This window comes from Spermophilus citellus, assembly GCF_964194105.1.
Source record: "Spermophilus citellus genome assembly, chromosome: X".
NCBI lineage: Eukaryota > Metazoa > Chordata > Mammalia > Rodentia > Sciuridae > Spermophilus > Spermophilus citellus.
In genome coordinates this window covers 66,229,566-66,246,730 of record NC_138190.1, presented here as the reverse complement: position 1 = coordinate 66,246,730, position 17,165 = coordinate 66,229,566, and the positions used below count along the sequence as shown (strand labels likewise).

General features: G+C 33.1%; 1 protein-coding gene across 1 annotated transcript in view; it reads right to left on the bottom strand.

The window, feature by feature from the left end:
• The window catches only part of ABCB7 (ATP binding cassette subfamily B member 7), a 108,912-nt gene that overhangs the window by 12,608 nt on the left and 79,139 nt on the right, over positions 1 to 17,165 (bottom strand). Inside the window, exons 5-13 of the mRNA XM_081277265.1 lie at positions 10,697 to 10,829; positions 9,592 to 9,860; positions 8,619 to 8,707; positions 8,439 to 8,526; positions 7,376 to 7,550; positions 6,340 to 6,497; positions 5,618 to 5,781; positions 5,332 to 5,461; positions 1,441 to 1,612 (exon numbers count right to left, since the gene is read on the bottom strand). Of these exons, the coding sequence (XP_081133391.1) occupies positions 1,441 to 1,612; positions 5,332 to 5,461; positions 5,618 to 5,781; positions 6,340 to 6,497; positions 7,376 to 7,550; positions 8,439 to 8,526; positions 8,619 to 8,707; positions 9,592 to 9,860; positions 10,697 to 10,829 (1,378 nt within the window). The remainder of the gene's footprint in view (positions 1 to 1,440; positions 1,613 to 5,331; positions 5,462 to 5,617; positions 5,782 to 6,339; positions 6,498 to 7,375; positions 7,551 to 8,438; positions 8,527 to 8,618; positions 8,708 to 9,591; positions 9,861 to 10,696; positions 10,830 to 17,165) is intronic.

The window sequence follows — 17,165 nt, the reverse complement described above, 5'->3', positions numbered from 1 at the left end:
TATTTAGTGAAATATTAAAAAAAAAAACCTTTCTTCGATCACTGGGACTCCTGTAGGTCTAAAGTCATTACTGTTATATAAAAATACCATTGGGGGGGGGGGCTGGGGTTGTGGCTCAGTGGTAGAGCACTCACCTAGCATGTGCGAGGTTCGATCCTCAGCACCACATAAAAATAAATAAAATAAAGGTATTGTGTCCAACTTCAACTAAAAATATGTATACATATATATATTTTTAAAAAATACAGTTGGAAGTAGAAAACAGTGCATTATTGATATGTCCCCTTTTGGCTTTTCTTTTCCATTACATATTAAATTATCAGTCTGAAAAACACTTGCATTTTTCCACTTTAGTAACATTAGGAACAAACTCTCCTGGTCGATTATCTGGTCCATTAAGTATTATTTTATTTTTTACTTTTTCAATGATTATTATATTTGATCTCCTTATGTCTAATATTGGTTAAGTTTATATTCATGCTATCCCTATTTCATAAGATTAAAATTCTCCTATCAAAGCAGGTTCCATACCAGAATTATCTACCTGCCCACCTATCAATTCAGTAGCAGAAAGCTCCTCAAAGAAGTAGTTTCTAAGAAGAACTAGTTTTGACATGCTTTTCAAATTTCAAGAAAATCAACTTAGTTTTAATTCTATTCAATAGTATTTTAAAACTAGGAGAAGAAAAGCCTGTTTATTCCCAATTATTTGCTAGATACTAAGCAATACATTGCTCATTTTAAGGAGTTTGGTTATAAGGCAATGTAAAATAAGTAAGAATAAGTTTTCTTTAGCTATTGCTACCTCCAAAGGCATGTAGAGGGCAAAAAATATTAGAAAACAGAATGTGGCATAGCTGGCTGAGGCAAAATCAAGTACTGAGAAGGCTAATCTATATTACATGGTAAATTGGGGATCACTATAATTTGATAAATGGACCCATAACTTGAGGATGGGCTAGTTAATTGAAAACAACTTGATTAAGAGCTGTGGTTAAGTATAAAGGTGAACTAGAATGATAAAAGCATATTATACTACCAAGTTACGACCAAATTACCACAATCCAATTTCACTTGAAAATAAGCTTCTCTTAAAATTTTCTAAACCTACATTAAAACTTTCCAATAGATTGCTAACTCCATGACAACAGGCTTGTTTGTTTTTCATATTTTTAACCCTCAAATCATTCAGCATAGTAACTTTCACATAGTATGCACCTACTAAATGAAGTTGGGTTGTAATGAAGAGGAATGGGAATTCACTAAGATTCATGTAAGATATTCTTTATTTCTGCCTTGCTTTGCCCCTAATCTATACATTTCTTCCATAAGCTAAACTAGAACAAAGAATAAATGTAGAGATGTAGCATATAAGTGGTACTGATAAATCAGTTTGAAAGGAGTATACAAGTGGGAGGCAGGTCTAAAATCACTGATCACCTGAAAGCTTGAGTCCTCGTTCCCCTACTTGGGTGTCATATCCATGTGGCATTCGAAGAATTGCATCATGAAGTCCAGCTAATTTTGCCACTGCATATACTTCCTCAGGTGAAGCATTGATGTTTCCATATAAAAGGTTGTAGTAAATAGTATTATGGAAGAGGACAGCATCCTGAAGCAGATTTACATACAGACACATATATATTTATATTCATTCCAAAAGAATTTGAACAATTATATAGATATAAAGGCATAAAGAATAAAATATGACAGCCCCTTTTATCACCCCAACTCTAAAATTCCATTTCCCTTTCCAGAACTATCACCATGAGCAGTTTGTTACGTATAATTTCAGGTTTTTAAAAAATGCATTTGTAAGCCTAAATATATATGGTTTTCCCCAAAAAACAAGTGGGGCCATCCTGTACTTATTATTTTTCAAATGGGTTTTCCACTTAACATATCCTGGAGATTTTCCAAGTTAATAAAAGAAGCCTACTTCATTCTTTTTACTAATTGTATATTTTAGACTATGGACATACCATAATTTATCTATTTTCCTATTGATTGACATTAATCATTATATATATATGACTGTGCATCTGAGTATACTTTAATCAATAGAGTATGAGGTTGTCAAATCCCCATATCTTTAGCAATCTTGCATATTAATTTTAAGTTGCTGCTATTTCTAGAGGTAGAATGCTGTTTAAATGAGCACTTCCTTAATTACTAATGAGGTTGAATATGTTTTTCTATATTTCTAGGAAGCTTTGACACTGGACTTGAAATGCAGAAAAAAAGAATTTTTTCACATATGTGTAATATATTAAGTAACGCTAATTTACTTAAAGTGAACATTCATCTCACATTTTTCTTTCAGTCTTCAAGTAGGTGAAAGGCTAGTAAGATGAAATAAAATGATGCCATTAGTTCACATGAACCAGGATATACAATTAAAATCTTCTTTGACATCAAAATCACACTCAGAATTTCAGATATTATTTCAAATAATAACAATATTATTTGACAATAAAAAGTTCTCATATTGGAATGGTATCCAAAAAGTCCAAAATTGTATATATACAAAGTACTGTATTCTGAAAAAGTTAACAAATACTAAAAATCTGAAAACAGAAAATAAAGGTAAAAAAATATTAATTAACTATTGGACTTTTTTTCATGACTTGCTAAATGAGATTTCACCTGCTCTTGCCACATACAATAAATGAGTAACTATGTGAGATGTTACTTCACTACAGTAACCATTTTATTATCTATATAATTTTCTCTAATTCAGGCCCCAGTACTTCCTTCTTCTCTCCTCCCTCCTACTGTCCCCGTTATACCACTACTTATCTTTCTGCAGTTTATACAAACTAAATGTTATGAATTTCAAAATCCTTGTTAATCTAATAGGTAAAAAACCATTATTCATTTAATTTACATGTATAAAGCCTCTTATTAGAATAAGTAACTTTTCTTGTGTTTATTGACAGTATATTTTTTCTTTTGTGAATGAAGTATTTTATTTCTCAAAAGAATGAGGGTAAACATTAAATAGCCCAAGAGAATGGCAGGAATTTAGTTATATGAATGAGAATATTGAACCCTATATAGTTAGTCCAGAATCCAGATCACTTGACAAACAGTGTTTCTCAGCAGGTCTACATACTATTTATCAGAATCACGTAGGATACATATTAAAAAATGCAGGTTTCTGGGCCCCATATTGCCCTCTAGAATCACAACTAGGGTGTGTGAAGAAGTGAAATTTCAAGTGACTTATACTCACTTAAAATCTGGAATTCTCATTAAAAGAGAGGACAGAAAAGACTGTCCTGTGTTAGATTACTTGGGGACTTTTTACAAGATACATATCCTACTCTAATCACTTTCTTACAATTTCTCCCCTCCCTCTTTTCCATATTTTGATCTGTTCTCTCAGGGATTTTATTCCAGTTTCAGGAATCAACTTTATGAAATTGCTAGCTGCAACTAATCCCCAAGTTTCTCTATGTGCTTTCAACATCAGAAAAATCTCACATCCTTTTAAATTTATCTATTTTTTTGTCTTTTCAGGTATTATTTTGAATTTATTTTCTCACAAAGTCACTCAGCAAATATTTATTAAATGCTTACTATGGGTCAGGCACTGTGCTTGGTACTAAGGGCAGTAGTGTTCAAGACATGATGCAAACTGGCAGTTGAACTGCTCTGTAATTATAAATTCATTATATTAAAAGCTGTTCAAAATTATAATAATAGTTTTCATTTGCTGAACAATCTTGTGATAGATATTGTGCTTGGTACTTTACACATACTATCTCTAATGTGTAACAATAATCCTATCCTGTAAGATAAAAGGTATCCTTACTTTAGAGATGAGGAAACTGAGATCCAGGGTTATATAACTAATGAGGTTTAAAGCTGGCATTAGAATCTAGGTCAGCTTGACTTTATTCTGTGCCATTCTAGGGCTTAGTAATTTTCCCATCATGCAGATTTCCCATTCAAGTTTTTTTTTCCTATGCTTTTGTTAAATGTTATTTTTGGTAACAGAAGTTCGCCTGTAGAAAGATCCTACAGAATGGCAGAAGATCTTTGTCACCTGCTTCTTGGGGGATTAATATCCAGAATAAATTAAAAACTCAAAAAGCTCAACATCAAAAAAATCCTATCAATAAACGGGCAATATATTTCAACAGACATCTCTTCAAAGAAGAAACACAAATAGCCAACAAATATATGAAAAATGTTCAACATCCCTAGCAATCAGGGAAATGCAAATACAAACTACACTAAGATTTCAACTTATCTAGTCAGAATGGTAATTATCAAGAACACAAATAAATGCTGTGGAGAATGTAGGGGGAAAAGGTGCATTCATACATTGTTGGAGGGTTAGTAAAACTACTTTGGAAAGCAGTAGGAAGATTCCTCACAACTAAGAATGGTGATTTCAACTAAGAATGGAATCACCACATGACCCACCTATCCCATTCCTCAATATTTATCCCAAAGACCTAAAATCAGCATACTATAAAATACAACTAAACCCATTTTTATAGCAGCACAACTGACAATAGCCAAGTTATGAAACCAGCCCAGATACTGGTGAACAGATGAATGGATAAAGAAAATGTGGTACACACACACACACACACACACACACACACACACACACACACACGTACACATACACACACGCACATACGCGCACACACAAACAATGGAGTTCTACTCAGCCATAAAGAAGAATGAACTGTGGCAATTCCTGGTAAGTAGTTGCAACTGGAGATTAGCATGCTAAGTGAAATAAACCTGACTCAAAAAATCAAGGTTTGAATATTTTCTCTCAAATGCAGAACCCAGACCAAAATAAGGGGAAAAATGGAGGAAATTTCATGAAAATAGAAGAGGGATCAGTGGAGTAGAGGAACGAGTTTGAGGGGAAGAGATGAGGGATTGGAAAAGTGAGGATGGTAGAATAAAACTGACTAAACTGTCCTATGTACATATTTGAATATACCATGGTGAATTTCAGCTTTATGTAGACTTATAATGAACTATTTTTTAAAAACTATAAATAAATAGAAGAACGGTGGAATACAAGAAAAGAAACAGGGAAGGAAGGAGGAAAGGGAGGTACTGGGGACTAAATTGGAGCAAATTATATTTCATGCTTGTATAATGATGTCAAAATGAACCCCAATATTTGTGTAACTTTAATGCACTAATAAAATTTTTTAAAAAAGAAGTTCAACTGTAGGGCCTAACACTCCCCACTTAATTAGCATATGCTGACTCCTCAGATTCAAATTATTATAGTTTACATAACCATCAACCCAATAAGTCTTCCAAAAATTTTATTTTTCTGTTTTTAAGTACCTGTGGTACTACTCCCACTGCCCTCCGAAGGCTTTCCAGGCTTACATCTTGTATATTTTGACCAGCAAGGTAAATGCTACCTTTTTGAGGTTCATAGAAGCGAAACAACAGCCTCACTATTGTGCTTTTCCTGAAATTGGAGACAAGGAGAGGTCATTTAGCTTCTATTGGCATCAGGAAACCCTAATTTTAAACCACAGTAATCAATTCATTAGGATAAGAATAAAATCACATTCAGAATTTTCAATCAGTAATGAAGAATTTTATAAATAACTAAATTACCCACCCTGACCCACTACCTCCTACAATGGCCACTTTCTTTCCTGCAGGGACTTCAAAAGATACTCCACTAAGGACTTTCTGTCCTTCAATATATTCAAAATGCACATTATCAAAGGCCACCGTAGCTGTCTGTGGGGTGATCTGAAGGGGAGATGCCATCGTTTTGTCCTAACAGGGAAGAGGAAAAAAAAAACACTTTACATACTACCTTAGAGTACAGCTATACCGATATTTTTTTAACAGAGAGATAAAAGGAAAATAATGGGGAAGGAGGAGGTTTATGAAAGTGGAATTAGAGCACTTCCAAGCATGCTTTTAAAGATTTGTGTTTTTTACTCCTCACTGCTAAGGTTAAAAAAAAATCATTAATGGTTTGGCTGCTGGACAACTTTTGCAGGGGGTGGGGGAGGGTTAGCAGGGAAGTAAAGGGTTGAAGGATGTGAGGAGAAGCAATCATATATTCTGCAGCATTATTAGCAAATGTAAATCCAGTATAAGTAGGAATAATTTAATAAAATTTAGTTTCTAGGTATAAAATTTTTTCCTAACATTGTTTTTAAACATAGAAATGAAATCTATAACAATCTCTTAGTACACTTCACAGCCCCAATTCTTGCAAGAGAGAAATTAGTTTGCTAACATGATAAGAGTATTCCCCTAGAATAATCCAATAATAATGAGATGATGCTCATATATTTTTGAAAAGGTACTAAATAGATTACTTACTTTAATTCGGGTGTCTACCTTGAGTAGAGTAAACAAGGTGTTCATATCTATGAGTGCTTGTCTAGTCTCTCTATATACAGTTCCCAGAAAGTTAAGGGGTAATGAAAGCTGAAAAAGTAGTCCATTCACCATTACTAGATCTCCAACAGTAAGGGTACCTTAATATGCAAATGGCAGAAGGAAAAAAAAGATATTTTTGATGAGAGTCATAAACTTTCCCAGTTTAAAGAGAATTTTATAGCCTATTAATATGAAATCCAGTGTAAAATATATATAATCAACAACTCTTAGGCTGTTTCAATTTCAAAGCATTCAAATCCATGATTTAGATAATACCAGGAACTTGGTATATATTAAGTGCAATAGGAAAGTCCATCTACACACTATAATACACACAAAAAATTGCTTAATTAAGGATAGAAATGGAAGGTTAAAAAATCTTTCTTCTCTAAAACATAAGCAATTGTTTCTTTGTAGTATACATTCAAAAATTGAAGCTAATGGATATATCATGACTAAGAATATTAAATCTCATATTAATTTCACCATGAATGAATTCTAATTGAGGGGGGGTGTTACACAAAAGAGGTACAGACACATTACTTTTGAAGTTATAGAAATGAAAATATTAATAAAAGATTATAAGGTTATGGTAATTCTACAAGCAAGATGTTTTTCCCTTTTAATCCTTTGGACTAAACACTGAACTGATGACTTTGATTTCCAGGTCTATAAGTGTAACCAGAAATACTGAACACTAGAACAAACTTGCTCCTCAAAGATTCAGGTTGTAGACCCATAAAATGTAGAAACAGTAATCCCAATCAATGAGAGAGCCAGTGCTAAACAAAAAGAAGAGATGATCAATTGAGAACACACATTCTGATACAAAAAGGAAACCATTACAAAAGTGCTAAAGTACTTTATTGAACACCCTTTATAACTAAGTCTAATATACACATTCTTTTCATTAATCTTAGTTACAAATGTTAAGTTTAATATAGTCTATAAAATGTGATAACCACAGATGCATTACCTGCCACAATTCCCTGACTGGCAAGCACCATTATAGCTGTTAAGCCAACACTGAAAATAGCACTTTGGCCAAAGTTCAGCATAGCCAGAGTAGAGGTACTTTTCAATGAAGCAGTCTCATATGTCTTCAAAAATCCATCATATCTCTGTGCTTCATATTTTTCATTATTAAAATACTGCAAAATACATAGAAACAGTAACTATGGACAAGTATAACAGGTATGTATTCTTTTTTTAAGTGATTAGTATAGGTTCCACCTGACTTCATATCTGGATACAATCTTGTACTACAGACTTCATTTTACAAACTTACTTTCGATACACTGGACTATGGTACTCCTGCAGTTTTCTATGTTAGGTTGTATTATAAAAGTTCACAAAATTCATCCAGTAAACATTTACTGAATGCATACCTAATGTGAACCCAGATCTAAATTTATTTAGATCAATGACACTTCCTTCAGGAAACCTGCCCCAGATCCTCTGAGACTCAGAATTGGCAGTTCCCTTTGCTACAAATTATGTCTTTCTGTTCGTCATCTGCATGCTTACTTTAACTCTTCTACTTTTGGTATATCATAAAATTCTGGGAGGGAAGGGATTGCATGATAATTATTTTTTACTACCCTCTCCTATACAGCACTTAGCATAATGCTTTACATATAAGAGGAATTCAGTAACTATTTGTTAAATGGAAAAATGAACAAATAAATGAAAGAATTAATGAAAATCACTATGCTAGGTACCTTAAGAGATACAAAAAGGGTTAAGCACTTACATGCCAGCTAATTATCTTAATGTTCATTCTGAATCAAGATGTTAACAATATATTTATGATCATTATAATTAATTCAGAAAGTAAAATTCTGATGCTGCTAAATAAAAACAGGTAAAAATAAAGGGCAATGTCTAAAACAGAAGAAAAACTTAGCATTATTCCATAACCTAGAGATCCTATCCTTATCCTAACACAAAGCTCTCACTTATTGCACCTATTAAATTAATGGCAGAACAAATCTTGGTGCAGTATGAAAGGCAGAGGAAAGTACAATTAAACACATTACCTTCACAGTTTCATAATTCAGCAGTGAGTCTATAGCAGCATTACCTGCATCATTATCCGCTTTGTTCATTTCTATTCTAAATCTAGTTCTGTAAGACAAAGATTTGCACAGGCATGAAATGTATGTTACAAAAGCATCGCTAATTTCTGGACTTTGACTGGGCCCTGAGGAATACCATACCTCCACCGTGTGACTGCAATTGTGAATGCTGTGTATGCACCAAGTGTTCCTAGGGTTACCAATGCAAACTGGGCACCACATTTGTAATACTGGAAAAAGTTCAAGAGAAGAAATGAGAAACAATTATTGTTCTTGTCAAACAGTGTATATGATCCAACAGCAAATCTCAGTCACAAGATATTAATTAAAGATATTAAGGTAGTAAGTATATATGACAATAACTGGTAAAAAACCTTAGACAATCTACTTTGGGTAACAAGGAAAGAAAGCCAAATTTCACTTGCCACATTTATACTGTCATCAAATGCTAATACTAAAATAGTACAATAAGCTTGAAGAGGAACAAAAACTGTACATGTATACATATTTTAAGTATAAAAGATGAAATTGTCTTAAATTTTATGAATGGTGAATAGCAACCTAGATACTCTGAGCATATCAATCTGATGCCATATATAAAAATCTGTTAAAAAACACTTCACAAACACTAGCTAATTAATGGTCTATGTGTAGGATTAAACAGTTCTAAACAATAACAACATGTAAAGAGCTTGGACAGCCCTTGAAAGCTTGTGGCAAAATAATTAAACAAACTGCATAATCTTTCTTTCTGAATTTAATTTTCAAAACCATGGGCAAGCAATAGTACAGCAGCTTCAAATATTCAGTAGCTGCCAATGAGAATACTAATAAGATAAAAACTTGCTATAAAGATTGTTTTACGGGGAGGGGAGGGGAGGGGAGGGGAAGGGGGATAGTAGAGAATAGGATAGACAGCAGAATACATCAGACACTAGAATGGCAATATGTAAATCAATGGAAGTGTAACTGATGTGATACAGCAATCTGTATACGGGGTAAAAATGGGAGTTCATAACCCACTTGAATCAAACTGTGAAATATGATATATTAAGAACTATGTAATGTTTTGAACGACCAACAATAAAAAAAAAAAAAAGATTGTTTTACTTACCAAAACACTACTGACAAGTGTCACTTCAAACATGATGGGGAGAAGATTAAATACCAAAGCACTCAGGACAAAACTGATACCCCTTGTCCCTCTGTCAATAGCCTTAGATAAAGCTCCTGTTTGTCTGCTCAGGTGGAAACCCAGATCCAGGTTGTGAAGATGGAGAAAGACATTTTTGGCTATTCTTCGAATTGAATTTTGGGCTACTTTTCCAAATACTGCATTTCGAACTTCATTAAAAAAGGCAGCTCCAGCTCTTGATACACCATCTAGTAATACATTATAAAGAAAAAATGAGGTGTTAAAAACATTAGAATCAAGGGATTGAAAAAAATGTTTGTACAATGAATACTCAATCAACAAATATATCACAGAATATTTATACTAAAAGAAACCTAGAAATCCTTTATCCTATAGAGAACTAACTTTTCCGGCACGATGAATCTCTCCTGGTGTTATTTTCCCCCAGATTTCAGAGGCTGATTTTTCCCATTAAAATACTCTCAATAAATAATAGACCAAATGGCCTTATTATGGATACATGTACAATATCTGTTAAGGTTTTTGATCTAGTTCAATTCTCTGAAATAGCAAATAATAAAAATAAGATCCTGAAAATTCAAGTGTTTTAACTAAAAGCATGCTCCTACTCATATCTCATAAAATCTCTTTTCTAATGCATGGAACCACATGGGATTCATACTGTTTTTAAAAATTTTACATTGGTGTCATAACTACTAAGTTTATTTACATATCTATCATTATTTACCTATTTTTTCTTTAATAGCTAACAATAGCAAGAAAATAACTGCCCTTATTGAAAAGGTATTTATAAAAAGCCTATTAAAAATGGTTGTTATAAATTTAATGTCCTATTTAATATTATTATTTTCTAGAATGTAGAGAATGCCACTATTATCATAGACTTTTGCAAAGTATACCATACAAAGAAATTCTAAAAATCATATATAGAAAATCTCACATAAAATAATAAACATTCAAAATACTAAGTTGTGTTTGTGGTGAAAAGGTCATCTGCTCAAATATGATGAACTCTTCTTGAAGAAAGTCAACACCTGTAGACAGATTAAAGAATCACACATACAACCAATCAGAACTGCTGTTGCCATGGTTGCAACTGTATTTGGTGCATCACTCAGGTTCAGCATGTTTCCCGACATCTGGTTGAGGCTGTCTACAGCATATTTAAACATGAAGGGAACCACAATATTCATGGCCTAAAAACATAAAAACATCCATTATCCACCATACATAAAATACTTGTAAAAGTACAAACTTAATTAATACTTATGGAAATGTTCAGAAATTAACCATTTGCTGGTATTGGAATGATTTCCCCAATTTGTAAAGATAAAATCTTTGGCATTGGGAGAGCTATCATTTCAAGATTTTTATATCACAGTACCATGTTAATGTTCATTTACAAGCTATGTGAATTTGTCTAATGCTCCTGCTTCCATGGAATGATACTTGATCGGTCACTCAAAAATGTGCTTTCTGCCATCTGAAATTCTACAGAGCTCATAGAACTTAGTGCCAAACTGCTATATATTTATTTGTTTGGGTACACATTTTGCTTTCCTCCTATAAAAATTTTAAATATCTTTATTTTTATCAATCTATCATTTATTTATCTATTTTTATGTGGTACCGAGGATCAAACCCAGTGCCTCACATGTGTGAAGCAAGTGCTCTACCACTGAGCTACAACCCCAGCCGCTCCTACTGTAAATTTGAGGGTCTGTATCTCATTACTTTTTGGTCTTACCCATGCTGAGTATAATGCTTTGTATATAGTTGATATTCAATTCACATTATAAAGATGAATTTTTTTCACCATGAAAATGGTAAAAACTGAAATTATATAGCAAAAAGGACCTCAAAAGCTGATAAAGTACAAGTATTTGTGGCTGATTCATTATTTTTAAAAATATGTGTAGATTTATTTGCCCCCAAAAGATCCTTTGCTCTAATACCATAAAAGCAAAACCCACTGAATGCCAAACTAAGTTTTCATTAACCAAAGTACATCTCCATGAAAATACACCAAAATAAAACCTAAAAACTTAAAAGTTTCAATGCTTTCATTTATTCAGAGCAAATACTTAATCATTCATGTTCTACACTTTCTGCAGAATTATAGTGTCTAAAACATCAACCACCATTTAGGAACACAAAATTTGTTAGCCTGCCAAAACTTTCTTTAGTAACAAGTGAAAACAATTCTATAAGGCTTAATAAAAACATGGATATTCCAGCTCTTGTTCCAGTATTGTGCTATCCCCATCTTTGTTAAATATAGTGATTTGTAGGCAACAAGTCTAAGTTTAGCTACAACTGATAGAAGTTATGTAAATCTTACCAAGCAACATTTGAAAGTATACAAGAGTTCTTTGCAACCAAGCAGGTGTTCTAACATTCAACAATAATGTTGAAATACACACAGCTGTTGGAAAGCTTTTCAGAATGTAACATGAGAGAAACTGCTTAAAACTTCAAGGTTTTTAACTTCCAAAATATAATCTAATATAGAATACATGGGAAGTCCCCAAAAATAAATTTCTCAATTCTGATTTTCTTATAGCCATCTAAGCTCAGGCTCTTGTTTCTCTTGAAATGGTCTCCTCCTCTCTACCTCTTCACTCTTCAAAGCCCAATTTGAATTCTAGTTCTTTCATAATGACTTCTCTGATATCTGCAGTCAATTTGACCTTCTGCATTTCTCAATCCTTCTCTTTTTTTTACAGTTTATGCCTTGATATCACTTTTATATTTCTCATTTACTTTACATATGTACATATATACTGTCTTCTTAATCCATATACAAACCTGTGACAAAACATTTAGTGAACAACAGCTTTGAGTCAGCTATGATACTAAGTGCCATTCATAAGAGTGAGGACTGAAACAAATAACAATTCTATGAAATGGGTATTATCATTATAGTTGAGGAAACTCAGGTTCCACAAGGTTTAATGATTTGTCTGGTTGAGCAGCAGAACTAAGATTAAAATTCAGGTCTGATACTTGAAGTCAGAATCTTTTTCTTGTATGTCATACCTATATTAGCAGCTTACAAGGCAGGAACTATATATTTAGTTTCTTTTCCACCGTAAAATGGACACTTTTAAGTGTCCCATTTAAATTGGCTACAGATGTAAACTATGCAATTTTTCTAACTCATAGCTTATTGTATCTTCACCACAGCTACAATGAGTGAGGACTGAAAGTTATGTATCACCAATAAGGTGATGCTATTTTACTTTCTTGAAAATGTTTTGGGGTTTGGTCAAGTTTGGGAACATCCTTTTAAGAATGCAGAATATGTGAACATCATCTATCCTGTGAGTTATTGGCAGAAAAATTGTAGTTATTAGCAGAGTGCGAAGAACATGGTACTACCTCTAATTATCACTGAATACTGTTGGTTTTCATTAAAATAATTTTAAAAAGGAAAGAAATGCACTAATAAAATAGAAGGCATTATATTATTTGTAAATATTTTCATTACCAGCCATGTGTAGATTTCTTTGGCCTTCTGATATGCTGAGGGTATGATGTGACAAATACTGATTTTCCCTAATATTCCACCTTCAGCAGAACCAGACTTAAACCATCTCAAAAGAGAATCTCTTTTAAAACCTCTGATTTTGAAGTAATTATAGATTCACAGGAACTTGGAGAAATGGAACAAAGAGATCCATGTATTCATAACCTTGCATCTCCTAATGATGTCTTATATAGCTGTCATTCAATATCAAAATCAGGAAGTTAACACTGGTGTATTACTGTTAAGAAAACTATAGAAACTATAGAACTTATCTACTTTTCAACATTTTTAACATGTTCTCATGTGTATGTATATTTGTCTATTTGGCTCTATGCAATGTTATCTCATGTTTAGATTCATGTAACTACCACTACAATCAAGATATAGAACTATTTCACCACCACAGGAAAACAGATTTTGATTCATCTTTGTATTCACTCCCACCCCACCTGTTCCACTTTAGTCCCTGTACCCTAGCAATCACTAATTTGTTCTTGATCTCTATGGTTTGGGAATCAGACAATACATAACCTTTTGAGATTGGCTTTTGTTTCCCTTAAAATAATGTTCTGGAGGTTCATCGAGGTTGCTACACATATCAAAGGACCATCCTTTTTTATCGCTGAGCATTAATCCATGGATGTATCAGAATTTGTTCAACCATTCACCCATAAAGGAATTTTGGTGGTTTCAATTTTGGGAGTATTGTGGTTAAAGATGTTTGAACATTCTCATATGGATGGACATAAATTTTCATTTCTCTTAGATAAATGTACTGGAGTTCAACTACTAAATCTATGTAGAACTTTTTAGAACTGCCATACTCTTTCCAGAGTGTACCATTTTATAATAACTGGCAAAGCATAAGTGACTCAGTTCCTCTTCATCCTCATCAACATTTGACATTATCACTATTTTTTCTTTTCTGAAACTATTGTAGTACGTGTGTAGTAATAGCTCCCTGTGGTTTTACTTTGATTTTCCCAAATGGCAATGAATATCTTTTAATGTACTTATTGGCCATTTGTTTCTCCTCTTTGTTGAAATATCTGTGTCTTTTGTACATATTATAACTAGATTGTCTGTTTTTCTACTACTGAGTTTTAAGAATTCTTTATGGATACTAATATAAAGTCATTATTAGATATGTGATCTGCAAATATGTTCTCCCTTGACTTTCATTCTGATAAGAAGCCTGAACTGTCACCCAACTTAACAGAAAAGAGGAGTTCCATCTCTCAGGAGTCAAAAAAGCTAAAGTAGGAACCTGCACTTTTACCCTCTCCAGCACTAATGAAGCAACACCACTGCTCCAGGAAAGTGGTATTATAGGAGGCGTACTAAACAGAAGATTTAAATAAGGTCCAGAGCTCTACAACGTAATAACATAAATGTCCAGGTTTGAATAAAGAATCAACCATCATATCAAGAACCACGGAGATACCAATTTGAATAAGAAAATCGACAGACACTAACATCAGGATGACACAATGTTAGAACTATCTGACAAATATTTCAGAGTAACAGTTTAAGTGCTTCAAGGAACATTATGAATGTGCTTGGAACAAATGAAAATAATAAATGTCTCAGCAAATATACGGAGAACAAATGAAAACTTTGGAACTGAAAAATATAATGACCAAAATATAAAAACTCAATGGATTAGGCTCCATGGAGAAATGGAAAGGTCAGAGAAGAGTTATCAGTATCGTTCTACTTCCTAATTTGGCAAAAAGAACACAGCAGGAGACATTACACTAGCCAACTTTCAAAATATACTACAAACCATAGTAAGTAAAATAACACAGCAGTGCCATAAAAACAGACACACAGATCAATGGAATAGAACTGAACCTCTAGACATAAACCCATGCCATCTACAGCCAACTGATTTTCAACAAGGTACTAAGAAAACAATGGATATCTACTATAATCTGGATATCTATATGCAGAAGAATGAAGCTAGAACCCTAGTTCTTACCAGTTACAAAAGTCAACTCAAAACAGGGGTGAGGGCATATAGCTCAGTGGTAGAGTTCTTGGCTAGCATGTACAAGATCCTGGGTTCAATCTTCAGTACTGTAAAAAAGAAATAAACTGAAAATGGATAGGAGACTTAAAACGTTAAGACCTGAAACTATGATACTACTAGAAGAAAACAAAGGTTAAACACTTCGGGACACTGGAATGGACAAGGATTTGTTTTAGACAAAATGCCAAAAGCACAGAAAACAAAAGCCAAAATAGACAAATGAGATTATATCCAACTACAAAGCCTCTGCATAGCAAAGGAAACAATATAATGGAAAGACGACCTACAGAGTGGGAGAAAATATTTGCAAACTATATATCTGACCAGGGTCAATATCAAGAACGTATATACAGCACTCCAAAAATTCAATAGGAAAATACAAATGATTAAAAATGGGCAATAGATCTAAGTAGATATTTCTCAAAAGCATACAAATGACTAACAGATATATTAAAACTGCTCAATATCACTAATTATTGGGGAAATGTAAACCAAAACCCACAATGAGATATCGCCTCACCCCAGTAATAATGGCTAATATTGAAAATATTAATGATAACAAGGGTTGATGAGGATGTGGAGAAAGGGAACTCTTGCACACTGTTGATGGAAATGTAAATTAGTACAACCATTATGAAAAACAATATGAAAGTTCCTCAAAAAATTAGAAGTAGAATAACCACATGATACAGCAATCCCTCTCCTGGGGGTGTGTGTGTGTGTGTGTGTGTGTGTGTGTGTGTGTGTATGTATGTATATGTATGTATGGATATATATATATATATCTCCAAAGGAAATGAAATCAGTATAGAAAGTGATAACTAAACTCCCATGTTCATTGTATCACTATTCAAAATAGCCAAGAAACATAAATAACCTAAGTGCCTATCAAGTTATGATAAAGAAAATGTGATACATGTACACAATGGAATACTCTCATTTATGACAACATGGATGGAACTAGAGATGAAACCTGCTCAAATACAAAAGATGACAGGAAAGGTGAAACAGGAACAAAATAAAAAATAATCTTGCAGAAAACCAGTAAGAAAATGGTATAATTAAATTCAAATATACCAATAATATTATTATAATTACCAACATATTAAATAAGCAACATAAATCAATAAATAATGTACCCATATACTAGCAGTGAGCAATTAGAAACCTAAATTCAGAAAAGAAAACTATTTACAACATCCCTCCCTATCCATCCCCCCAAAATGGAAATCCTTAGGAATAAACCTAACTCAAAGTCTCTTGTTGTACTATTGATTTGCTCATTCTTAGGGGAGGAACTATTTTTGTCCTCTGTAGGATATTTAGCATTGTCTTTAACTTCTACACACTACATCTCAGAAGCATACCCTACCTCCTCCAGTTGTGACCAAAAAAAAAAAAAAAAGTCTCCAGACACTGCCAAATGTTCCCTTGGGTTCTAAATCACCCCTGATTGGGAACCACTGGTGTAATCCAACAAGAACAGGGTCTGTGTGTGAAAGCTACCAATGCTGATGAAATAGATCAAAGAAGACATAAGTAAATTGAGAGACATAAGGCATTCATCCAGTGGAAGACACAATGAAGTAAGGATAATAATTCTCCACAAATTGGTACATAGATTTTTTAAAATTTTCATTAAAAGTACCATTAGGCTTCTTTGTTAACTATGGATAAATTTATACAGAGAGGTAAGGAACTGAAATAATCAAAACCACTGGAGAAGAAAAGAAGTTGAAATAATCATACTACTGGCTTTATGACTTACTATAAGTCTACAAGAATTAAGATAATGTAGTATTAGCAAAGTAAGAGACACATAGACCAATGAAATAGAATAGATTTCAGAAAAAGATCCTACACATATAACTATGGTAGAAAAATAATGGCTCCCCAAAGAATTCCATGTATATTTTCTTTAAAGTTTGTAGAAATGATAGCTTAAATGACAAAATGAACTTTGCAGATGAA